Source organism: Leguminivora glycinivorella, chromosome Z (assembly GCF_023078275.1).
Source record: "Leguminivora glycinivorella isolate SPB_JAAS2020 chromosome Z, LegGlyc_1.1, whole genome shotgun sequence".
Taxonomy (NCBI): Eukaryota; Metazoa; Arthropoda; class Insecta; order Lepidoptera; family Tortricidae; genus Leguminivora; species Leguminivora glycinivorella.
The window spans coordinates 704,007-731,934 of record NC_062998.1 but is presented as its reverse complement, the minus strand read 5'-3'; the positions used below and the strand labels follow the sequence as shown (position 1 = coordinate 731,934).

The 27,928-nt window shown below is 37.2% G+C and overlaps 1 protein-coding gene across 3 annotated transcripts in view; it reads right to left on the bottom strand.

The window, feature by feature from the left end:
• Nucleotides 1-1,764: 1,764 nt before the first annotated feature.
• The window catches only part of LOC125241789 (beta-1,3-galactosyltransferase 4-like), a 105,148-nt gene continuing 78,984 nt past the window's right edge, over nt 1,765-27,928 (bottom strand). For all 3 annotated transcript variants that reach the window (XM_048150421.1, XM_048150422.1, XM_048150416.1), the window contains exon 4: nt 1,765-2,207. In XM_048150421.1, coding sequence (XP_048006378.1) covers nt 1,776-2,207 — 432 coding nt within the window. In that variant the 3' untranslated portion in view covers nt 1,765-1,775. The remainder of the gene's footprint in view (nt 2,208-27,928) is intronic.

Here is a 27,928-nt window from a genome sequence, read left to right as displayed (position 1 = left end):
AGTTATCAGTCAAGATATTCAAATGCAGCGCCATCTATTATTAGTTTCGACAACTTTTCATGTGACTTTCCATGCCTAATAAAGGTTCGCAAAAGTCACTAGTCGCGTAAATGACTTAGTAAATTTTGCCGAGAGATGGCGCTAAATACAATAATGCTCATTAGAGTACCTAAACTTCTAGCAAACCTCGGACACTGGCGATCAAATATATCGAAAGAGGCGCATTTCTAGCACACAGTTTTAGCTCGCGTACTATGCTTGTATGAGTGAAATATGACAGGTCGACTGTTCGTGTTTTTGACAGGCGGTAACTGTGAGGTAACCGAGAGTACGATAGTACTCTTTATTATACTGTGCTTCAAGACAAGTCGTGGTAGGGGAAAGTGGAAAAATCAGATCAGATCCCTCAGAGGCAACTATGGGCGTAGCGCAAGGATCGTCAGTATCTAACATACTTTTTTCACGTCTCCTCAACGACCTACCGGATACGATACAGGCTGCCAACATTTTAATGTACGCCGATGATGTTGCTGTCATCATCTGCTGATGTTACTGCACTGCACCAACGTCTGAAAGTCTTCAGCGAGCCTTGGATGAAACGACAACTCAGCTGTCTCAATGGTTCGCATGGAATGGCTTAGCTTTAAACCTTTAAAATAATCACTTTGTGCATTTTAATCTTTCGGGCCTCATGACCACGCCGTTGATAGTTCATATTAATGGGAAAATACTGAAACAATAATCCACGACTACTTTCCTAGGTTTTAAGATTGATCAGAGTTTAAAATGGGACCAGCAAGTAGATAAACTGTGTGGTAGTCTGGGCAGGGCGTGCTTTGCCTTAGGTCGACTGGCAAAGTCTCTGGCTCCAGAAGTAGCCTGTACATGCTATTTCGCCACTGTGCATTCATTAATACAGAACGGTGCGGAGCTCTGAGGACGTTGTGCTGAATGGGAGAGGGTCTTTCGCTTTCAGAAACGAGCTGTCAGGATCGTTGCTCAAGTACCTGTAGACACCCCGGCCAAAGAACTCTTTAAAAAACTAAGAATCCTGACACTGCATGCAGTAGTTATCATGCAGGTAACCATTTATGTAAGAGAGAACTTGGCAGCACACAAAACTAACAACATGTGTTCCAAGTACAACCGTATCGACCGTAAATTGGCGAAATCCTACAAATTAACACATGTGATGGACCCTGCTGTCTATAATAAATTGCCGCAATATGTGGTTGAAGGGCCTAGTGTGTCGAACTTTAAGCATCTCTTAAAAAATTGGCCAGTCGAGCCTCGAGCACCCGTTCTATAATACTTATGAATCTTATGATGATTTTTTATTACCTAATTAGAAAAATATTTTTGTCATTTTTAATGTGAATATTGCCTAACTTTTTGTAATTTCAATCTTCTGTGTATTAATTTTCTTAAGTATTATTGTTGTATGAATATTATTTTTAAACCACATCTTGACGTTTAAAATGGCTTTACAAATAAATGAGTATGAGTAGTATGATTACTTTAACCACTGAAAGTTTGTACGGAGCCCTCGGTGGGCGAGTCCGACTCGCACTTGGCCGAAACTTAATCAATTATTCCCTTTGGTAACAACTTCAGTACATGTAGACGCAATGAGACCTTGAAACAACAAATGTGTCGAAAAAATGCTTATAGTCCGAGAGAGCGTATATAGAGTCGTCCGACAATCGTCCAGAACTGTCGGATTGTACGGCTGCCGGGGGTAATTAAACGTTTTTCGAGTTCAGTGCAAGCCAACATCAGTCTACTTTATTAGGAGGAGGACAAAGTGATTGTAAAAATCCAGGGTAATATAGGCTAGCATCTCTTAAATTATCCCTCACTTTCTCTGCACACTTCAGGTTCTGCTGGTAGCGGTCGTCGGGCACGGCAACGCCCAGCGGCAGCGGCAGGCCGCCTCTCCTAGCCAGCGCGGTGGGCTCGTTCCCGCACGACCACGTGACGATGCCGACCAGTTCGTTCTTGTCGTCGAGCACCGCGTGGCCCAGCCCCAGCAGATACCGGAGGCAGGGCGGGCGCTTGCTGGAGTGCTGGTGCGGCTGGCAGGAGTGCACGCACGCGGCCCAGTAATCCTGCGATCCCTTTTGAGCAGGCACGTGCTGATTGCACACCGAATTGCTCCCGTACATATCGTCTAGCACGTACAAGCTATGGTTCTCGCGTGACTTCTCCTGTAACAATAAAATATGAAGGCATTAGGCGAAACAGGACCCCTTATTTCTGCATACAAACGCTCTCGGCTATATCCTCCCTGGTTTTTGAAGCTTGAGCAGTGATTCCTTTAACAATGATAAGATCAACGTAGTATTTAAAATAAGTTGGGATAGGGTCTTCTTGAGACCCTTAAGAGCAAATAAAGGGAGCTCGGGGGGCGAAGCACACCGCAAACGAGAAGGATCAACTTAGTATGTAAAATAAGTTGGGTTAGGGTTTTCTTGTGACCCTGAAGAGTAAGAATAAGGGGGGTTCGGAGGGCGAAGCCCCCGCAAAAAAGAAGGATTAACGTAGTGTTTAAAATAAGTTGAGATAGGGTCTTTATTGCGACCCTTAAGATCAAATAAAGGGGGGTTCGGGGGGCGAAGCCCCCGCATAAAAGAAAGATCAACGTAATATTTAAAATAAGTTTGGACAGGGTTTTCTTGAGACTTCAGAGCAAATAAAGGGAGCTCGGGGGGCGAATCCCCCGCAAAAAAGAAGGATCAACGTAGTATTTAAAATAAGTTGAGATAGGGTTTTCTTGCGACCCTTAGGAGCAAATAAAGGGGGGTTTGGGGGGCGAAACCCCCCGCATAAAAAAATATCAATGTAATATTTAAAATAAGTTGGGATAGGGTTTTCTTGAGACCCTTCAGAGCAAATAAAGGGGGGCGGGGGCGAAGCCCCCGCAAAAAAGAAGGATCAACGTAGTATTTAAAATAAGTTGAGATAGGGTTTTCTTGCGACCCTTAGGAGCAAATAAAGGGGGGCTTGGGGGGCGAAACCCCCCGCAAAAAAGAAGGATCAACGTAGTATTTAAAATAAGTTGGGATAGGGTTTTCTTGTGACACTTAAGAGCAATCAAATAAGGCTCGGGGGTCGAAGCCCCCGCAAAAACGAAGGATCGACATAGTATGTAAAATAAGTTGGGTTAAGGTTTTCTTGTGACCCTGAAGAGTAAGAATAAGGGGGCTCGGGGTACAGCCCCCCGCATAAAAGATCAATGTAGTATTTAAAATAAGTTGGGATAGGGTTTTCTTAAGACCCTTAAGAGCAAATAAAGGAGGGCTCGGGGGGCGAAGCCTCCGCAAAAACGAAGGATCGACGTAGTATGTAAAAATAAGGATTTAGAGCACATCCGTCAGTTTACTCTTTCGTCAGAAGCAGGTTTTTTTTTAGAATTTTAGTACAGTTTTGTCAGGAATGACCTATGCGGAAAACCTCTTACGCCCTATTCGTCAGATTCCGCTTACGTCAGTTGTTTATTTGAGATTCAAATAAAATTAGAACAAGTTCGTCATTTTCCTCCTTCGTCAGAAGTAGTTATTTTTGTAATTTTAGTTCAGTTTCGTCAGGCATGACCTATGCGGAAAACCTCTTACGCCTTTTTCGTCAGATTCCGCTATCGTCAGTTCTTTCTTTGGGAGAGTCGGATTCGTTTTACAAGGATTCCATACATCACTACGTTTTAAGCAACATTATGAATAGTAAAATTACAAGATGTTTGGGTAATAAATCTGATTTTCATTTACATTCCATAATTTGTTGGCTTGCATCAATCTGCTGCGTTTCATACACAAAGTCGATAACATCAGCGTTGAATTTTGAAAGAAAATACGTCACTTTTTAATGCCCTTGGGGGATGTCCATTGATCACGTTACGCTGTATAAGGAAAGAGGGACGGGGGGGGATCACCAACTCTCACCATGGAGGAGGGGTTGGGCTGTTGGAGTAAGGAAAATAAATGTCTAAAATTATCCAAAAACGTATGACATCAAGTCATGGACGCTCTCTTGAGGGTATAGAATTGTAGCTCAAGACTGTGGTACGTAGATTATGGCTTGCCACAGACAGTCTTAAAAATTCATAATCTTAAAAAAAAATTGTATGCGAATTGACACTGACAGATCTGTCAGTGTCAGTTTGAACTGTCAGTTTACATACATTTTTTTTTTTAAGATTATGAATTTTTAAGACTGTCTGTGGCAAGCCTATAAATAAAATAAAATAAAATAAAATAGCCTTTTATTTCTTGCTTTGAAAATGTTTAACAATTTATATAGTTTTTATTTTATATCTTTTTAATATCTTGCAAGAACCCCGTCTTCGCAGGTGAAGGCCTCCTCCAGATTTTTCCACTCGTCTCTATCTTGGGCTATTTGCATCCAATTTTGACCTGCTATACTTTTGATTTCGTCTTCCCATCTAGTAACAGGTTTACCTCTGCCCCGTTTTCCTAGTGGCCCTTTCCATGACGTCACATTTTTAGTCCAGCGCTGGTCCGGTATTCGTGAAACCAAGCAGGCAAGCCTATATGGTTTCACTTTCCACTCGTTATCTCCACGTGTGCCCGAGAAAAGGATTTTTACAGACAGACAGACGGATGAACGGACAAAATGATCATAAGAGTTCCGATTTACTCATAGTCTAGAGCCAATTTGGCCACAAGTCGTCTCCTTCACGATTTTCGTCGACATCTCTTCTAAATACCTAAAACAGGTATGGATATGTTCCTCGTTCTCTCCAGATTACGAATTGACCTGTTTTAGTTTAAGGAGGGGGGAACGGGTCGAGAAAAAAGGGGGAAAGATGGCGACCGACCATCATAGATATTTATTCACATCTCGAGTCCTATGGCACCAATCTGTTCGTGCGAGGTGTCAAAACCTTATCAAACCTACTTTAATTGTTTTTAAATAACTATGTTCATAAAAGTAACCGTTTACGAAATATTTGAAAATATGTGTTTTTGATCGCGCATGAATTGCACAAGTACTGGTAAAAAATGCGTCTAACTCAATAAACAATAACTTCACCGCAACTGATGTTATTATAAAATTTTCGCGTCTATTCATGTTTTTCCCAAAAATATAAGTTTCATTGGTATATAACCATGTAATTCAGAATTTTGTTTGGCCGGGGTTATCCTCCAGGTCGCATAAACGGGCGCTGACCGTCGTAAAGTATTCAATATTTTTGAGGTCCTATTTTACGGATCCATATGTGAGAGGTATCGTTTGAAAGATAATTAAACCTGCTATAATTGTTTACACATAACTATATCATAAAGGTAAGTAACTATTTACAAAACATTTGAAAATATGTGTTTCTTAACGAGCATGAATCGCACAAGTACTGGTAAAAAATGCTTCTAAATCAATAAACAATAACGTTACCGCAATTGATGTTATTATAAAGTTTACACGACTATTCATGAGCTTTCTAAAAATGTAAGTTTTATTGGTAAGTGATAACTGATAATATAACCATGAAATTACGAATTTTGTTTCGTAGTGGTCACTCCGCCGGTCGCATAAATGAGCGCTGACCGTAGTAAAGTATTCAATATTTTTAAGTTCCTATTATACGGATCCATATGTAAGAGGTATCATTGGAAAGCAAATTAAATCTACTATAATTATTTCTGAATAACTATACTTATAAAGGTAGCTGTTTACAAAATATTTGAAAACGTGAGTTTTTTTTCGAGCATGAGTTGCACATATACAGATAAAAAATGCTTGTAACTTAATAGACCATAACTTTACCGCAATTAATGTTATTATAAAATTTACGCGAAATTTCCTGCGCTTTCTAAAAATATAAGTTTTATTCGTGTATGATAATATATGACCAAGTAATTACGAATTTGGTTTAGCAGGGGTCACTGCGCCCTGTCACGATATTGGGTGCCAAATTTTCTACATTACTCAGATCCTATTTCACTGAAAAATTTGTGAGAGGTATCATTTGAAAGCATATTATGTGTACTATCTTTATTTCTAATACTTCAAGTCGAAACTGTAGAAGTTTACAAAATATTTGAGTAGTAATATGTGTATTTTACTGTGCATGAATAGCATTGGCATTGATAAGACACACTTCTAGCTCAAGAAATTATAGTTTTCCGAAATTGATATAATAACAAAATAAACAGAAAATGTATGACTAACACAAAGATAAGTTTGGTTTGTATTGCATAAACAATTAATTTTAATTTGTTCAGCTCACCTACTGCGCACCATCATATAAATGGATGTCCACCGTCGTTGCCTTTTTTCATGATTTTTCAGACTTTATTTCACTGATCGTATATTCACAATAAATATAATTTATCACGTATCGAATTTACTTATATACTTAATTGATCAGTAAAATAAAAAATTAAGGCATCGGCGGTGGACATCCGTTTATATGACGACTGAGCGTGCGCAGTGGGTATGGTGGACAAATTAACATCAATTGTTTAAGCAAAACTAATAAAACTCATTTTTTGTAAAGGCCATACATTTTTCGGTTCATTTCGTTATTATAATTATGAATTGCGGAAAAATATAATTTATTGAGCTAGTAGCATGTTTCACTGATTTAGAGCACATCCGTCAGTTTCCTCTTTCGTCAGATCTCTCATTATTTGCGTATAGGTCAGAATTTTTAAACTACTGACTAAACAGGAATTCTCGTGATGAATTTATTCGTCAGATTTCTCTTTCGCCATATTTTTTATTTTTTCCGTATAGGTCAGAGTTTGTGCGATCTGTTATTTTTTCCGTAATGCTCAGAATTTTTAAACTACTGACTAAATAGCATTCTCGTCTCCTCTTTCGTCAGATCTCTTATGTTTTCCATATAGGTCAGATGTACCATAATATTTTAGGGTTGTAACAGACCGACCTCTACAGTCAATAATTTAACGTTTTAATTCAGTTAGATAATTTAACTTGTCAATATTGAATTTCGCGCGTTATCTTGGGATTGTAGACGTGACGCTCAATTGAACGCCATCTATGAATGGTGTAGGGAACTATTAGGTCGATTCGTTTTGATTCATTATTTGCTACCCTGCGGAATTTACGTAAATATTTAAAATAAATTATTTAATCTAATCTTTGTTCAACAAAATAATTACTGATCTGAAAATATTGGACATTTCTGTTTTACCGACCTTCTTATTAAAGTTATGCCGGGAGATCGATTAAAATGCGCGGGAACTATAACCACCAATCATATGTTAGCGTCGAAGATATTAACCAATCAGGACGCGGTATTTTGATAGGACCTATTAGGAATTGGTAGGAACTACGGGGAGCAACCGAGGTGATAAGATGGATGACACGGGGGAGTTAGGGGCTTTTTCCGTCGGCAGAGCGTCGAGACAGTAGGGAATTCTGTGAGTGTTAGTTTGTAAGGAAAACGTGTAATAAGCTTGTTCACAGATACGAGGTCTAGCATCCGCCATCAGAAGATTCAAAGGATGAAGAAAACCAACGGCTGTGACGGGCGAGACATTGCATGCGGCATGTTGTGGCAAACTGAGCGTTGGCGCGAAAGACAGCATCATGCCGCCATGAGGTTTCAAAAGAGCTACGTTTCACTGGTTTCGGGGTTACTGTGAGTGTTCAGGTTCCTTATCTATTTCCTTTACAGCACACCATCTGTAAGATCTGGGTCACTGTTGAATAGTCTGCAGCCATGTCGGTTGAAATGTAAGTTACATAGTTAACTATGGGCGTAAATATCTACGTGCTACCTTCGTGAGGAATTCCAAAGACAGCGTGGCTATCGAGGCAGCTTCCACAACGACTACTTATCATTAGCGTCATGATTACTGTGAGTATTCAGTATTCTTAAACCTGAAGGCATGCTGACCGAGACACGTCATATTATAGTCCTAACATGGGCGTATCTAATTGCTATCGCCTTGTGAGGGAGACGAGGACAGAGCTTGTGTCAGAGATGGACGGCACATGGTTGAGGCTTCCACATTCACATGGGCGAGTGGAGCCACGTAAGTCTACCTATCACGAGGTGGGCGTGATATTGGATAACACTGGCATGGTACGTTAATTTAAATATTTAGTCGTTGGTTGTTATTCAACTTTGTGCACACCATAGGTTATAGTGACCGCGTACTTATTAGTAAGATCGTATATCGTTCGTATGGTTTCATAGAATTCGTAGTAGCATAAACAAAACATAATGGGCGTAGTATAAACGGAACGTAATATTGGTCTTGAATGAATGGCGGGTAGTTCCATAGGTCACGTTAGCTTATACCTTGCATTTTGCAATAAATTAAATTGTTTGTTTTAGTTTGCCAGCTATGCTATAACGTTCGAAGTGAATATTTTCAGTTTAGTTTGATTTTTTTTACAGTGTAACGGATACTTGTTTGTGTTTTGACGTTTTATAAATAATATACGGGGGTCGGAGTTCGGGAACGATTACGAAGAGTGGAAACGGATTATTGGGTTAGTGCGTACAATCGGAGTCGGAAGTAAGTTTCAACGTCATCATTATCCTCCTTGCGTTATCTCTGTATTTGTCACGGCTCATGGGAGCTTGGGGTCCGCTTTGACAACTAATTCCAAGATTTGGCGTAGGCACTAGTTTCACGGAAGTAAGTTTCAACGTCATCATTATCCTCCTTGCGTTATCTCGGCATTTGCCACGGCTCATGGGAGCTTGGGGTCCGCTTTGACAACTAATCCCAAGATTTGGCGTAGGCACTAGTTTCACGGAAGTAAGTTTCAACGTCATCATTATCCTCCTTGCGTTATCTCGGCATTTGCCACGGCTCATGGGAGCTTGGGGTCCGCTTTGACAACTAATCCCAAGATTTGGCGTAGGCACTAGTTTCACGGAAGTAAGTTTCAACGTCATCATTATCCTCTTTGCGTTATCTCGGCATTTGCCACGGCTCATGGGAGCTTGGGGTCCGCTTTGACAACTAATCCCAAGAGTTGGCGTAGGCACTAGTTTCACGGAAGTAAGTTTCAACGTCATCATTATCCTCCTTGCGTTATCTCGGCATTTGCCACGGCTCATGGGAGCTTGGGGTCCGCTTTGACAACTAATCCCAAGATTTGGCGTAGGCACTAATAGTTTCACGGAAGTAAGTCTCAAAGTATGTATGTTTATAGTAGTCTGTCCCTTATACGCGTAGAAGCTGTAGGGGAATAGTAATATCATAAAAACCGGTCATGTTTTTAATATTACTAGCGATATGATTACCCGCGTGATTTTGTAATATTTACCAGGGTTTGTAGAAGTAAATTGCAATCATGTGTGTGTTATATTTGGTAATATGTTGTAGAGTAGGTGTCTATATAGTTACGTGTACAGATACGGTAGAAATAGATAGTTCTATAAATAGCGGCAGTGTGCTTGCAGCCTTCTGGTGCTACTAGTGATTTGTTTATCTGCGTGATTTTTATAATGGGTACGACATAATTATTACATTCAATTTGATTATAGAACTGAGTAGTGTATGTATGGTTTTCGGTGGTTTACTTAAATTGTAGATGTGTCCGATAAAGTTTTAGGTAGCGTTAAGTTGTTTCATTCAAACGTCCATAAATTTATCAAGTAGTTACTTCAATCGTAATATCACCTAATATAAATAAACGTAAATAAATAGTACCTATAGGATTTGAAATAAACGGACGTTGTAGGTAATTGCAATCCTTTATTTACTATATTATTTAAATTGTTTATTTCTCAAATTCTCGGTCCATGGGCGAGGAGAATCGACGAGCACATCTGTCAGCGGATTACAAGTTCTCCATTCTACCAGTGTATCGAGAGGCCTTGAGGACCCTTCTACATGGACATGCGAGTCTACATGGATGTTCCTGGGTGCTCCAGCCTGCGTCACGTTATCGTCCTCTTGGGCCGCCTACAAAATACATCAGGCCAAGGTGCTCCCCGTCGGCATCTAGCCAAGGCGCCGCGACTAGGACGTGTAAATGCAAAATGGAGTATTACCGAAGACAATACAAACGGTGCGTTGGTTCTGAATTGATATTTCTCTTAATCATGATTGATTGATTTCATATTTTGTGTAAAATTTGACATACTCCCCTAGGTCGTCATACTGAGCATAATCTAAGCCTGGATCGTGCTGTAAACGGTAATTTATTATTTATTTAATTAAGAGAAGTAATTTAATATTGATGTCCCATTTATTGTATGATTATAATTTATAATTAAATATCGAAATGATGATCACTCTAGGGTGTAAAGGTAATGCCCATATTCTTAACCATCTTATTACATTGTGCAGTATTTATAGGTTTCACGTTTTATTTTAATCGGAACTATCAAACTAAACTAATAAAATAAAATAAATAAATAGATATTATGGTACACTTTTACAGATTAGTCCTGGTAGGTCGAAGGATTGTCTTGTGGGAACTCAGACAATGACTTATATATAAAATATAAATACTTACATACATAGAAAATATCCCTGACTCAGGAACAAATATTTAGATATGTTATAAACACAATTTTATTTCTATTTCCGGTTCACGAGCGGTTGCGGGTGCGAGCCTGATGCCATCGGCGACATGCAGAGCTTTACTACGGCGCTACGATGGGCCTCCTCTGCCACGACGGGCGTCAGACGCAAGCTTCTTTACAACGAGCTACGCGTGAGCCACTCCGTCTTCATCGTCATGAACCGTGAGATCTTCGGACAGCGGCCGTCAACCCTGACGCTATAGTCTATGCGGCGACCTAGATGATTTACTTACTTGCGTAGAATGTAACTATACCGCGTGTTCCGAGATTTTAGGCGGGGTAGTTTTGACGTTAGGTACGTTTTATTTACTTAAATGATTAGATTGATTGCGGCATATTTGTTTAAGATTGAGACACGTGTTAAGCATATTTGTATATTTCCATTATTGCGGTTCAGCCACACACGTATTTATTAATGATAATTATTGATTTACATGTCTAGTCATTGACTGTGAAAGTAGACGTTTCTCATGACAAATGAAGTTATTCCTGACTCTATTATTGATATTGCGAGACCCTTTGATTATCTGGTAAAGCCATCTGTTTGATAATTAATAATAGTTGACACCTACTTAATGATCATGATAACGTATTCATTTTAGATGTAAGATGTTAGGTACCATATAGTTATGTAGGCGTTTATCCAATATATTTCGTATCCAAGTTCTAATATAGCAATTCACATTTATTTCACTATAAGAACAATATTCAAATACACACGAGTACATACATAGCTTCAAGCTATCCATATATCTATATTTCGCACACGTTAATTCAGCTTTGGCTGGTTGCGAATCATGAATCATTTGCAGTGCATTACAATGACATTGCTAAGGTGTAATGTTATATTTATTATTAACGCATCATTCATTAAACAGATTGGCATAGATATTTATGGTCTTACGTAAAATTCAATTTCGAGTCAGCATGATTCGCAAACAGCTATTATGCTATGAAATTCAGGAGTCATGAAATGCTATTGTGGGTGTGATATTCGATCATTCGAATTTTATACGTACCCAATTCACGTGTCATATTGAATCGTCATTTGACTGAGACTATATTTAATACATATTTAATATAATTTTAGTACGCCCGATACGTCCATTCGAAAAGTATATTATATTTATTTACTAACTAATTTGTAGTTGTTGAAACCGGTCACAGTGGCTTTATTAAACACGTGGCTGTTTTAACAATGAGGTATTTCAGTCGTTATTGGAATTGTCCTTGAGTTGATTTATTCCAGCAATGACAAGGTTTTGAGATTACCCATATTTAATTATTTGAATGTCGCTAAGCAACGGTTTTCATCCACGTTGATGGAATACGTCATGTGTTTTATTATAGGGCCCGTCCTAGATGTCTAATAAATGGTCAAACCTTTGGTCTGTCCTCACAGGTATATCCTGTGTATGTGTGTGTTATTAGGGGTGTCAAGTACATTGTTTGTGTAAATTTAATATTCATACAAAACGTATACATGGCGCTCCCCTCTAGGGACATGTTCCCGCTGAGGGACATGCTACGAGTGTCAGTATTGCTGCTCATCGGAATGTGGCGAGATCCGTATTAATGACGGCTATGTCTTTCCAGATCCTTCTGAGACGTTTATTGTCCTCACAGGACGAGAAGTTTGGGTATTTCATTTGCTGGTATAAGCTAGCTTGTATTGGAGTCAATGTAATACTCAAATGATTGGTGGTCTGTTTATCTTAAATTTTATTAGACAACTAAACGACATTGAGGATTGCTTCGGTATGACTCGGTGTTGGGGACAACCAACCGTGTTTTATTTAGTATGATTCAATATGGATTTAAACCGTATTTTACACACTTAGCTTTTCTTATTTTAATGGGTAAAGGTAACAGATTCTTATTCAACTGGCATAATTTAATAAACAGTTATATTGCGCGATGTTACAGTTGATAACATAATGAAATGGCTGATCTCATGATATCAAGGGCAACGCTTATATTATTGTCTTGTTTATGATCGTTCATGGGTGCTCATGTCACATACTTACTTATTTGGTCCCGGTTTCAGTACTTGATAGTCTGAACCTTACGTGACGTATTCCATGTAGGCGACGGGTCTACGGTATTGCAGACGGTGCGGGTCCAAGTGACTATAATACCATACGTATGGATACTTTCACGTAGGGACTTGCGGCTCCGACATATTAACAGCACCCATAGTAACGATATATGCATGATAATTTTATGAGATCTCAAGGTTTGCTTAAAGTTGACTGCAACCAGCTATTTTATATAACGATATAAGTTTATTTTAATATAGTCGTGATAAGCCAGATTTATCCATCAATTTTATGGATTTTATGACATATTTGTGTTATTGATACTTCAATCAAAATAAACACTAATCTATTTTATATATTAGCTGAAGAATATTTCAGTACAATATATTTTAGAAGTATATAAATCTGAGTCCATCTGGTTTTAATTAAGTTATACTTTCATTCGCGTAATGTTTCAATGATACCATAATGAAATGGCTGATCTCATGATATCAAGGGCAACGCTTATATCATTGTCTTGTTTATGAACGTTCATGGGCACTCATGTCATATATCATACTTTTATGTCCCGGTTTCAGTACTTGATAGTCTGAACCTTGCGTGAAGTATTCCATGTAGGCGACGGGTCTACGGTATTGCAGACGGTGCGAGTCCGAGTGACTATAATACCATGCGTATGGATACGTTCACGCTAGGGACTTGCGGCTAGACATATTCGTAATGCCCATGAACGACTTATGCATGATAATTTTATGAGATTTCAAAGCTTGCCTTAACGTTGACTGCAACCAGCTATTTTATTTTAAGATATAAATATTCGTTGGCCTAATCGTGATGAGCCAGATTTATTCGTCGATTTTATCGACATTATAACATACTTATATGTTATTCAACTTCAAACTCAACAATGCTAACATATTTTATGTATTATCTGCATAATTTTACCTAATTTAATTGAATTATTTCCCAGTTGGTCTTCCCAGGTTAATCATTTAATATCTTCATGGTTTTCTTATCATAATATCTCCCACAATAGCATTTTATAAGATTTTAGTTTCGTTGATTATGCCATATAGTTAGGAGTATAGAATTATACATTTGTCTGTAATTAATTAAGTCACCTCTAGGATAAGTATAATGCTTGTTAGAACATATCACTGTTTATATCGCTAGCATGTCTCACACCTCAGGAGCTTTGGTTACTAGTTGCCATAACGTAGTCCATATTACCCTAGATGATTTTGCCATATATTGTTTGTGTATTTTAATATGCTTTACTTCTTTATCCGTAACATATTTTATTATGCTTGTGTACAGGTTAAACTTGGGCAGTCAGGTTTTTGTTTCCGTCTACTTTTCCTGACGTAGGTACTTGGCCCTAGTAATGAAGGCGGTGTATTCAAATAGGTCCTAATCAGACTAAATTGAATACAGAGTTATAGTAATTATTTTCTGACAAAAATATAAATGATTATAAATACAATAAATCGAAATGTTTTAGTATCCAATCTTTTGTTTATTTTATACTTCATCCTCGTAGCTTTCACCCTCGTAGCTTATATACCTAATTAATATAATTTTAACTTTGAATTAATGGTAAGTATTAAAGGTTGAGTAGAGTCAATAATTTTATTGAAGTAGCTTTCTATTAGTTCTTTGAGCTTACCCTGGGTAAGACGTTACAATATGGTTTAGGCCGTGTCCAGGATAATAACATTTTATTTATTTTGTTTTCGTGCCTTTCATTAGGCACAATTTGATGTTCGTGCAATGGTCTGAGGTCTAAAGTGAGATATGTTATGTGGTTGTACTGTGTTCTAACAAGCATTTTCTTTTCAGATCTTATATCCTAATATTAATTTGGGATGAATACTGTCTTCCGTTTTGATATGTTTTGCACTGAATTTTATGTTTCCTTTTTCACAGATGGATGTTCTTCCAAGTTATTTTATAATGATATGTGTTTATTTCAGAATTCTGTTAGTTTTAGTAGAAAATTCGCCATTTTATTTATTTTATTCCGTTGATTTGCAGCATCATTTTATTGATTAATTTATCATTAAATTATTATAGAACTGGAAAAGTCGGTAGTGGAAATAAAAGGAAAGAATAACTTTTGTAACGGTTGCTAATTAGAATTCTATACATTTTTACATTTCTTTTTCAACGAGTTTCGCCTATTTACCTTAATCGTAGGATAATTATTTTAGTAGATTCCTAAATTCTTTCTTTTTGCTCAATTCAAAGTATTTCTTTCATCGAAAAAAAAAAATTTTTCAGTAGAATCTCCAAATAATTTGTTTTTGCTTAGTTAGTAAAAAAAAAAAAAAAAAACTTTGTATTAGTATACTAGCGACAATTACTGAATCTGCTATTATATTGTGTGTGATAATACAATTTATTACTTTCAGCGATAATGGTTTTGTTGGTAAGTTCTTATGTTAGTTATCTTGAATGTGTAAAATTATATATTTCTTTCATTTAATTGATTATTCTGTACATAGTTTCCAACGCATTTCATTTATTGATTAATTTAAATTAATTGTTAAAATTAGTTCATGCCTCTACTCCCTTTATCGAGTTTTTAGAACAAGATATTTAACTAGTTTCTTCTAGACGGCTTATTTAAATTCATATGGGAACTTTTGTCTTTTCTATTCATATTTTTGATTAGATTTTAGTCTCATTTTACATTAAGTCAGAATTCCAAGTGTCTTCTACACGATGTCTTTTACATTCAGGAGTTCAGCATACATATGTTTTCAAACTTATCGTGTATTTATTATTATTTTGTAAAAAAAAAAAGGGAGATATCTTGAGCTTCATGTTATTAATTTAAGGTCCGTATCGTGGGTTAGTTGTTATTGAATCTTAACGTGTCTACTTCTTTCTAGGTTGTTAAATTAATTCATAATATAAACTAAATAAAATTGAACGTATATTTCATATTTGTCCCACTTTCTAGGATAGTTCTGTAGGTATTTATATTATTTTACTCCATTTTTTTTATTTTTGAGTTTGGCTCATTACAAGTTAAACTAAGAAACAAATCACTTTTTATTAATGATTTTATATTATGTATTTCATTCACGTGGCACTGCTCACTCCGCGAGCCTCTTTTAATTAGTTTTATATTTAACTGTCTATCATTATTAATTCTATATTATCTAACTGTCATTTTAATTCAATATTCTTTGGGTTCTTCATCTACGTCGGAACTTTTAACAGTTGTTACCTTATCATGTTTGTCATAGTCTAAAATTTACTATTCAAAATTAATAATGCATATATATAGACTTCTTCTTGCATTCTACATAGTTTATATCAGGACCTACATAGACGCCAATACATCTATTTTCATTGTTAATTTTGTTGTAAGTGGGGTTGTTGGTTAAATTTAGCAATTTTATTTTGTATTGGATTTTGTTGATAAAGGTAAAACAGTACTTAAGAGTCATTAGGGATAAGTCTTTTGTATCTATGCTTATAAAAAATAAAATAAAAAGTAAATTAAATTAAATCCATTACATAATATCATCAACTTAAATTGATTTCTTTCGTAAAATACGATGTTGATTCTTACTTCCAGCATTTCCAATTAAAATAGATTATATAGTATTTAAAATAGGTTGATCTATATTAATTACCAAATTATGTTCATCGTCGTACATTTTAGTTTTGTAAAATATAACAATTAGTTTCCATTTGTTCCAAATTTTAATTCTTTATTTTGCTTTGCGTTTAAAATTCTGTGTATTTTAGGTTAATTATATTCCCTTCACCAATTTTAGTTCTTAATAATATTTTGTAATGGGGTTTTTCTCTACATTATTCATTACTAATAGTCAGAATAGAGCGACATAGCGGAATCACGGTTAATTCGATTTCCTGTATAGTCCGGCTCCAGCAACTGTTTGTTTTCATATAATTGTCCTCGATTATTACGTCTCGCGTCCCATTTAAAACATCATTTAAAACTTATTGAGACTTAAACAAACAGAGTAGGTTTCATCAGATTCTATTTTATAATTAATATTTTGAAGTGATCATGTGATTTAGTGTGTTCGGTTTTAGTACCTCGTTCGGTTTAATTTCAATAAAATAAATTAAAGTGGGTTGACCTTCGTTACGTTACTAAATTTGTTTTAAAGATCTCTAGCATATATTTCTTTTATCAAATCACATTATGTAGCTCGTTGCTATCTAGATATTACTTGCGATGTCAGTTGTTATATGAAGTTAGTATTATTACTCCGGTAAACTTCGTAAATATACTAAGGGCGATTGTAACAGACCGACCTCTACAGTCAATAATTTAACGTTTTAATTCAGTTAGATAATTTAACTTGTCAATATTGAATTTCGCGCGTTATCTTGGGATTGTAGACGTGACGCTCAATTGAACGCCATCTATGAATGGTGTAGGGAACTATTAGGTCGATTCGTTTTGATTCATTATTTGCTACCCTGCGGAATTTACGTAAACATTTAAAATAAATTATTTAATCTAATCTTTGTTCAACAAAATAATTACTGATCTGAAAATATTGGACATTTCTGTTTTACCGACCTTCTTATTAAAGTTATGCCGGGAGATCGATTAAAATGCGCGGGAACTATAACCACCAATCATATGTTAGCGTCGAAGATATTAACCAATCAGGACGCGGTATTTTGATAGGACCTATTAGGAATTGGTAGGAACTACGGGGAGCAACCGAGGTGATAAGATGGATGACACGGGGGAGTTAGGGGCTTTTTCCGTCGGCAGAGCGTCGAGACAGTAGGGAATTCTGTGAGTGTTAGTTTGTAAGGAAAACGTGTAATAAGCTTGTTCACAGATACGAGGTCTAGCATCCGCCATCAGAAGATTCAAAGGATGAAGAAAACCAACGGCTGTGACGGGCGAGACATTGCATGCGGCATGTTGTGGCAAACTGAGCGTTGGCGCGAAAGACAGCATCATGCCGCCATGAGGTTTCAAAAGAGCTACGTTTCACTGGTTTCGGGGTTACTGTGAGTGTTCAGGTTCCTTATCTATTTCCTTTACAGCACACCATCTGTAAGATCTGGGTCACTGTTGAATAGTCTGCAGCCATGTCGGTTGAAATGTAAGTTACATAGTTAACTATGGGCGTAAATATCTACGTGCTACCTTCTTCGTGAGGAATTCCAAAGACAGCGTGGCTATCGAGGCAGCTTCCACAACGACTACTTATCATTAGCGTCATGATTACTGTGAGTATTCAGTATTCTTAAACCTGAAGGCATGCTGACCGAGACACGTCATATTATAGTCCTAACATGGGCGTATCTAATTGCTATCGCCTTGTGAGGGAGACGAGGACAGAGCTTGTGTCAGAGATGGACGGCACATGGTTGAGGCTTCCACATTCACATGGGCGAGTGGAGCCACGTAAGTCTACCTATCACGAGGTGGGCGTGATATTGGATAACACTGGCATGGTACGTTAATTTAAATATTTAGTCGTTGGTTGTTATTCAACTTTGTGCACACCATAGGTTATAGTGACCGCGTACTTATTAGTAAGATCGTATATCGTTCGTATGGTTTCATATAGTTCGTAGTAGCATAAACAAAACATAATGGGCGTAGTATAAACGGAACGTAATATTGGTCTTGAATGAATGGCGGGTAGTTCCATAGGTCACGTTAGCTTATACCTTGCATTTTGCAATAAATTAAATTGTTTGTTTTAGTTTGCCAGCTATGCTATAACGTTCGAAGTGAATATTTTCAGTTTAGTTTGATTTTTTACAGTGTAACGGATACTTGTTTGTGTTTTGACGTTTTATAAATAATATACGGGGGTCGGAGTTCGGGAACGATTACGAAGAGTGGAAACGGATTATTGGGTTAGTGCGTACAATCGGAGTCGGAAGTAAGTTTCAACGTCATCATTATCCTCCTTGCGTTATCTCTGTATTTGTCACGGCTCATGGGAGCTTGGGGTCCGCTTTGACAACTAATTCCAAGATTTGGCGTAGGCACTAGTTTCACGGAAGTAAGTTTCAACGTCATCATTATCCTCCTTGCGTTATCTCGGCATTTGCCACGGCTCATGGGAGCTTGGGGTCCGCTTTGACAACTAATCCCAAGATTTGGCGTAGGCACTAGTTTCACGGAAGTAAGTTTCAACGTCATCATTATCCTCCTTGCGTTATCTCGGCATTTGCCACGGCTCATGGGAGCTTGGGGTCCGCTTTGACAACTAATCCCAAGATTTGGCGTAGGCACTAGTTTCACGGAAGTAAGTTTCAACGTCATCATTATCCTCTTTGCGTTATCTCGGCATTTGCCACGGCTCATGGGAGCTTGGGGTCCGCTTTGACAACTAATCCCAAGAGTTGGCGTAGGCACTAGTTTCACGGAAGTAAGTTTCAACGTCATCATTATCCTCCTTGCGTTATCTCGGCATTTGCCACGGCTCATGGGAGCTTGGGGTCCGCTTTGACAACTAATCCCAAGATTTGGCGTAGGCACTAATAGTTTCACGGAAGTAAGTCTCAAAGTATGTATGTTTATAGTAGTCTGTCCCTTATACGCGTAGAAGCTGTAGAGGGAATAGTAATATCATAAAAACCGGTCATGTTTTTAATATTACTAGCGATATGATTACCCGCGTGATTTTGTAATATTTACCAGGGTTTGTAGAAGTAAATTGCAATCATGTGTGTGTTATATTTGGTAATATGTTGTAGAGTAGGTGTCTATATAGTTACGTGTACAGATACGGTAGAAGTAGATAGTTCTATAAATAGCGGCAGTGTGCTTGCAGCCTTCTGGTGCTACTAGTGATTTGTTTATCTGCGTGATTTTTATAATGGGTACGACATAATTATTACATTCAATTTGATTATAGAACTGAGTAGTGTATGTATGGTTTTCGGTGGTTTACTTAAATTGTAGATGTGTCCGATAAAGTTTTAGGTAGCGTTAAGTTGTTTCATTCAAACGTCCATAAATTTATCAAGTAGTTACTTCAATCGTAATATCACCTAATATAAATAAACGTAAATAAATAGTACCTATAGGATTTGAAATAAACGGACGTTGTAGGTAATTGCAATCCTTTATTTACTATATTATTTAAATTGTTTATTTCTCAAATTCTCGGTCCATGGGCGAGGAGAATCGACGAGCACATCTGTCAGCGGATTACAAGTTCTCCATTCTACCAGTGTATCGAGAGGCCTTGAGGACCCTTCTACATGGACATGCGAGTCTACATGGATGTTCCTGGGTGCTCCAGCCTGCGTCACGTTATCGTCCTCTTGGGCCGCCTACAAAATACATCAGGCCAAGGTGCTCCCCGTCGGCATCTAGCCAAGGCGCCGCGACTAGGACGTGTAAATGCAAAATGGAGTATTACCGAAGACAATACAAACGGTGCGTTGGTTCTGAATTGATATTTCTCTTAATCATGATTGATTGATTTCATATTTTGTGTAAAATTTGACATACTCCCCTAGGTCGTCATACTGAGCATAATCTAAGCCTGGATCGTGCTGTAAACGGTAATTTATTATTTATTTAATTAAGAGAAGTAATTTAATATTGATGTCCCATTTATTGTATGATTATAATTTATAATTAAATATCGAAATGATGATCACTCTAGGGTGTAAAGGTAATGCCCATATTCTTAACCATCTTATTACATTGTGCAGTATTTATAGGTTTCACGTTTTATTTTAATCGGAACTATCAAACTAAACTAATAAAATAAAATAAATAAATAGATATTATGGTACACTTTTACAGATTAGTCCTGGTAGGTCGAAGGATTGTCTTGTGGGAACTCAGACAATGACTTATATATAAAATATAAATACTTACATACATAGAAAATATCCCTGACTCAGGAACAAATATTTAGATATGTTATAAACACAATTTTATTTCTATTTCCGGTTCACGAGCGGTTGCGGGTGCGAGCCTGATGCCATCGGCGACATGCAGAGCTTTACTACGGCGCTACGATGGGCCTCCTCTGCCACGACGGGCGTCAGACGCAAGCTTCTTTACAACGAGCTACGCGTGAGCCACTCCGTCTTCATCGTCATGAACCGTGAGATCTTCGGACAGCGGCCGTCAACCCTGACGCTATAGTCTATGCGGCGACCTAGATGATTTACTTACTTGCGTAGAATGTAACTATACCGCGTGTTCCGAGATTTTAGGCGGGGTAGTTTTGACGTTAGGTACGTTTTATTTACTTAAATGATTAGATTGATTGCGGCATATTTGTTTAAGATTGAGACACGTGTTAAGCATATTTGTATATTTCCATTATTGCGGTTCAGCCACACACGTATTTATTAATGATAATTATTGATTTACATGTCTAGTCATTGACTGTGAAAGTAGACGTTTCTCATGACAAATGAAGTTATTCCTGACTCTATTATTGATATTGCGAGACCCTTTGATTATCTGGTAAAGCCATCTGTTTGATAATTAATAATAGTTGACACCTACTTAATGATCATGATAACGTATTCATTTTAGATGTAAGATGTTAGGTACCATATAGTTATGTAGGCGTTTATCCAATATATTTCGTATCCAAGTTCTAATATAGCAATTCACATTTATTTCACTATAAGAACAATATTCAAATACACACGAGTACATACATAGCTTCAAGCTATCCATATATCTATATTTCGCACACGTTAATTCAGCTTTGGCTGGTTGCGAATCATGAATCATTTGCAGTGCATTACAATGACATTGCTAAGGTGTAATGTTATATTTATTATTAACGCATCATTCATTAAACAGATTGGCATAGATATTTATGGTCTTACGTAAAATTCAATTTCGAGTCAGCATGATTCGCAAACAGCTATTATGCTATGAAATTCAGGAGTCATGAAATGCTATTGTGGGTGTGATATTCGATCATTCGAATTTTATACGTACCCAATTCACGTGTCATATTGAATCGTCATTTGACTGAGACTATATTTAAGTAATACATATTTAATATAATTTTAGTACGCCCGATACGTCCATTCGAAAAGTATATTATATTTATTTACTAACTAATTTGTAGTTGTTGAAACCGGTCACAGTGGCTTTATTAAACACGTGGCTGTTTTAACAATGAGGTATTTTAGTCGTTATTGGAATTGTCCTTGAGTTGATTTATTCCAGCAATGACAAGGTTTTGAGATTACCCATATTTAATTATTTGAATGTCGCTAAGCAACGGTTTTCATCCACGTTGATGGAATACGTCATGTGTTTTATTATAGGGCCCGTCCTAGATGTCTAATAAATGGTCAAACCTTTGGTCTGTCCTCACAGGTATATCCTGTGTATGTGTGTGTTATTAGGGGTGTCAAGTACATTGTTTGTGTAAATTTAATATTCATACAAAACGTATACATGGCGCTCCCCTCTAGGGACATGTTCCCGCTGAGGGACATGCTACGAGTGTCAGTATTGCTGCTCATCGGGATGTGGCGAGATCCGTATTAATGACGGCTATGTCTTTCCAGATCCTTCTGAGACGTTTATTGTCCTCACAGGACGAGAAGTTTGGGTATTTCATTTGCTGGTATAAGCTAGCTTGTATTGGAGTCAATGTAATACTCAAATGATTGGTGGTCTGTTTATCTTAAATTTTATTAGACAACTAAACGACATTGAGGATTGCTTCGGTATGACTCGGTGTTGGGGACAACCAACCGTGTTTTATTTAGTATGATTCAATATGGATTTAAACCGTATTTCACACACTTAGCTTTTCTTATTTTAATGGGTAAAGGTAACAGATTCTTATTCAACTGGCATAATTTAATAAACAGTTATATTGCGCGATGTTACAGTTGATAACATAATGAAATGGCTGATCTCATGATATCAAGGGCAACGCTTATATTATTGTCTTGTTTATGATCGTTCATGGGTGCTCATGTCACATACTTACTTATTTGGTCCCGGTTTCAGTACTTGATAGTCTGAACCTTACGTGACGTATTCCATGTAGGCGACGGGTCTACGGTATTGCAGACGGTGCGGGTCCAAGTGACTATAATACCATACGTATGGATACGTTCACGTAGGGACTTGCGGCTCCGACATATTAACAGCACCCATAGTAACGATATATGCATGATAATTTTATGAGATCTCAAGGTTTGCTTAAAGTTGACTGCAACCAGCTATTTTATATAACGATATAAGTTTATTTTAATATAGTCGTGATAAGCCAGATTTATCCATCAATTTTATGGATTTTATGACATATTTGTGTTATTGATACTTCAATCAAAATAAACACTAATCTATTTTATATATTAGCTGAAGAATATTTCAGTACAATATATTTTAGTAACATATAAATCTGAGTCCATCTGGTTTTAATTAAGTTATACTTTCATTCGCGTAATGTCTCAATGATACCATAATGAAATGGCTGATCTCATGATATCAAGGGCAACGCTTATATCATTGTCTTGTTTATGAACGTTCATGGGCACTCATGTCATATATCATACTTTTATGTCCCGGTTTCAGTACTCGATAGTCTGAACCTTGCGTGAAGTATTCCATGTAGGCGACGGGTCTACGGTATTGCAGACGGTGCGAGTCCGAGTGACTATAATACCATGCGTATGGATACGTTCACGCTAGGGACTTGCGGCTAGACATATTCGTAATGCCCATGAACGACTTATGCATGATAATTTTATGAGATTTCAAAGCTTGCCTTAACGTTGACTGCAACCAGCTATTTTATTTTAAGATATAAATGTTCGTTGGCCTAATCGTGATGAGCCAGATTTATTCGTCAATTTTATCGACATTATAACATACTTATATGTTATTCAACTTCAAACTCAACAACGCTAACATATTTTATGTATTATCTGCATAATTTTACCTAATTTAATTGAATTATTTCCCAGTTGGTCTTCCCAGGTTAATCATTTAATATCTTCATGGTTTTCTTATCATAATATCTCCCACAATAGCATTTTATAAGATTTTAGTTTCGTTGATTATGCCATATAGTTAGGAGTATAGAATTATACATTTGTCTGTAATTAATAATTAATTAAGTCACCTCTAGGATACGTATAATGCTTGTTAGAACATATCACTGTTTATATCGCTAGCATGTCTCACACCTCAGGAGCTTTGGTTACTAGTTGCCATAACGTAGTCCATATTACCCTAGATGATTTTGCCATATATTGTTTGTGTATTTTAATATGCTTTACTTCTTTATCCGTAACATATTTTATTATGCTTGTGTACAGGTTAAACTTGGGCAGTCAGGTTTTTGTTTCCGTCTACTTTTCCTGACGTAGGGACTTGGCCCTAGTAATGAAGGCGGTGTATTCAAATAGGTCCTAATCAGACTAAATTGAATACAGAGTTATAGTAATTATGTTCTGACAAAAATATAAATGATTATAAATACAATAAATCGAAATGTTTTAGTATCCAATCTTTTGTTTATTTTATACTCCATCCTCGTAGCTTACACCCTCGTAGCTTATATACCTAATTAATATAATTTTAACTTTGAATTAATGGTAAGTATTAAAGATTGAGTAGAGTCAATAATTTTATTGAAGTAGCTTTCTATTAGTTCTTTGAGCTTACCCTGGGTAAGACGTTACAGGGTTCCGTGCCTAAAATCAAAAGAGTAAATCGGAACTCTTATGATCATTTTGTCCGTTCATCCGTCTGTCTGTCTGTAAAAGTCCTTTTCTCGGGAACACGTGGAGATAACGAGTGGAAAGTGAAACCACTAAGTGAAGTGTAAACTGACAGTCGGTGATCACATACTGTATTTCCTCTTGGGGCGGACTAGCTAAAACTACTCTTCTCAACCTAGAAAGAGCCCAGAGAGCCGTTCTAAAGATAGCTACTTTCCGCCCATTCCTCTTCCCATCTAACCTTCTTTACAAGTCCTTTGGGGTCCTTACTGTTAGACAATTGTTTATTTTGAACATTGTATTAAAACAGCACGCCGCAACCCCGTACAACACTGTACATACTAACAAGAGGCGCAAAGATATTGTTTGTCAACAAAACATTCATAGGAAATATGCCTTTTCTATGAGATTTTTCATCGCTCTGGGTCCTTTTTAGGGTTCCGTAGTCAACTAGGAACCCTTATAGTTTCGCCATGTCTGTCTGTCCGTCCGTCCGTCCGTCCGTCCGCGGATAATCTCAGTAACCGTTAGCACTAGAAAGCTGAAATTTGGTACCAATATGTATATCAATCACGCCAACAAAGTGCAAAAATAAAAAATGGAAAAAAATGTTTTATTAGGGTACCCCCTACATGTAAAGTGGGGGCTGATATTTTTTTTCATTCCAACCCCAACATGTGATATATTGTTGGATAGGTATTTGAAAATGAATAAGGGTTTACTAAGATCGTTTTTTGATAATACTAATATTTTCGGAAATAATCGCTCGTAAAGGAAAAAAGTGCGTCCCCCCCCCCTCTAACTTTTGAACCATATGTTTAAAAAATATGAAAAAAATCACAAAAGTAGAACTTTATAAAGACTTTCTAGGAAAATTGTTTTGAACTTAATAGGTTCAGTAGTTTTTGAGAAAAATACGGAAAACTACGGAACCCTACACTGAGCGTGGCCCGACACGCTCTTGGCCGGTTTTTATATAACAAGCTTAAGAGGGCATTCAACGAAAACGTCGTAATAATGTAAAATTGATAGTTTTAGTCGGCAAAATGCTACACTTTCCGTCATCTAAAAGACTTATTAAGTTCAGGATTCGATTAGGACATCTTCTTAACTTACATGTTGTGAGACTGGATTTTTAAAAACTAACTCACTTAATAAATTATGATTTTTTTCTGGTGCATGTTTAGGAAAACCCGCGAAAAGTGCTGACTTAGTCCGTCTAATTTGTAAAATTTGGATAGTTTTGAATGCTTCAAGTGGTAAATTTGTATTATGTATATCCTGTACTACAATCATCTGAGACTACTTCTTTGTTATAAGGCTTTAGAATAGAGTAAATGAGGATATGATGAATCCAATTTGTTTCAGAAATCACCTCAGAATAAGTGTCAATTTCTTCGAAAACTTACGTGTTTTTGAAGTAGTTTTAATATAAAAATAATCTGCAACGCTTACTCAAACAGATTTTATGCAAAAGTTTTCTATTAATTGCAATTTAATATTTTTGACGATTTTTTAAAAATGCCTCCTTATTACCGGTTACGCGCGCTTGCGATGTCAGTACCGCGGCAGAGCTTGTAGAGGCAGGACGTATGTTAGTCCGCTCCGCACGCGGCTCGACGATCGCGAAGTTATTTTGTCATTGTGTGCGGCACCCGCCGTGTCCAAAACCGCACTTGTGTGCGTGTTTGGCTGTACTGTTGCATGTATACTGCGACCGAAAACTTTGATCCTTGGGTTGACGACTTTGGTAACTAACTAATTAACTTGACTAATATTTTTAGTAAGTATTATTTATTATTGAATATCATTTGAGGTTACTGACTCGTCTCAACAAAATCTTTGACAATAGATGGTACTCAGGATCTGATAATGAAGTCAGATGGTAGTCATGAGTTCTCATCAACCAGGTCTTGAAACCATTTCGTGTTTGGGCTCGTTTAATTCGCCTCAACAAGATCTTTGACAAGAGGTGATGGTACCCAGGATCTGATGATGAAGCCGGAAGGTAGTCATGAGTTCTCATCAACCAGGTCTTGAAACCATTTCGTGTTTGGGCTCGTTTGATTTGCCTCAACAAGATCTTTGACAAGAGGTGATGGTACCCAGGATCTGACGATGAAGCCGGAAGGTAGTCATGAGTTCTCATCAACCAGGTCTTGAAACCATTTCGTGTTTGGGCTCGTTTGGTTCGTCTCAACAAGATCTTTGACAAGAGATGGTACCCAGGATCTGATGATGAAGCTGGAAGGTAGTCAAGAGAATTCATCAACCAGGTCTTGAAACCACTCCGTGTTTGGGCTCGTTTGGTTCGTCTCAACAAGATCTTTGACAAGAGATGGTACCCAGGATCTGATGGTGAAGCCGGAAGGTAGTCAAGAGTATTCAACAACCAGGTCTTGAAACTCTTCTGTGTTTGGGCTCGTTTGATTCGTCTCAACAAGATCTTTGACAAGAGATGGTACCCAGGATCTGATGATGAAGCTGGAAGGTAGTCAAGAGTATTCCACGACCAGGTCTTGAAACCACTTCGTGTTTGGGTTCGTTTGATTCGTCTCAACAAGATCTTTGACAAGAGATGGTAATCACTCTTTTATACTCTGGCGCATCCACTGTCTCAGTGTGTCAACAGTCAACTAAAGCAGGTAGGCGTAGCGTAGAGTTGTATTTCCTTACAAAAAACCAATACATAGATGTGGACCTTCCTGTGCTCCATGCAATTAAAACAACATAATATTTAAAAACCGGCCGAGAGCGTGTCGGGTCACGCTCAGTGCCTACACTGAGCGTGGCCCGACACGCTCTCGGCCGGTTTTTAAAGCCGCGTTGGTAAATAGCCGCTCGGCTCTTCCGTAGTTTTCCATATTTTTCAAAAACTATAGAACCTATCAAGTTCAAAACAGTTTTCCTAGAAAGTTTATAAAGTTCTACTTTTGTGATTTTTAAATATTTTTTTAATATATGGTTAAAAAGTTAGAGGGGGGGGGGACACTTTTTTTTTCTTTAGGAGCGATTATTCGCGAAAATATTAATATTATCAAAAAACGATTAATATTATCAAAAAATTCATTTTTAAATACCTATCCAACAATAAATCATACGTTAGGGTTGAATTGAAAAAAAAATCACTCCCTACTTTACGTGTAGGGGGGTACCCTAATAAAACATTTTTTCCGCTTTTTATTTTTGCACTTTATCGGCGTGACTGATATACATATTGGTACCAAATTTCAGCTCTCTAGTTCTAACGGTCACTGAGATTATCCGCGGACGGACGGACGGACGGAGGGACAGACAGACAGACATGGCGAAACTATAAGGGTTCCTAGTTGACTACGAAACCCTAAAAACACATTTTAAATATTAAACTTATATTGACCGGGATATAGACCGTGAATATAAGTCTAATGAAAATAACCGTGAATCATTCAAAACTCTTACATTTTAAATATAAAAAAAAACTACTTAAAATTAAAGAAAACCGATCTTAGTTCCATTATATACAGAGTGGGGCCTGTAACAAAGGCGAAGAATTGAACTGTAGGCTATTCTCCTTATACTGATCAACATTTATTCAGTGACTTTTAAAAATTATGAAGTCATTAAATTTTTAATTTTTCATACAAAATAAATATTAGCTTCAATGTAC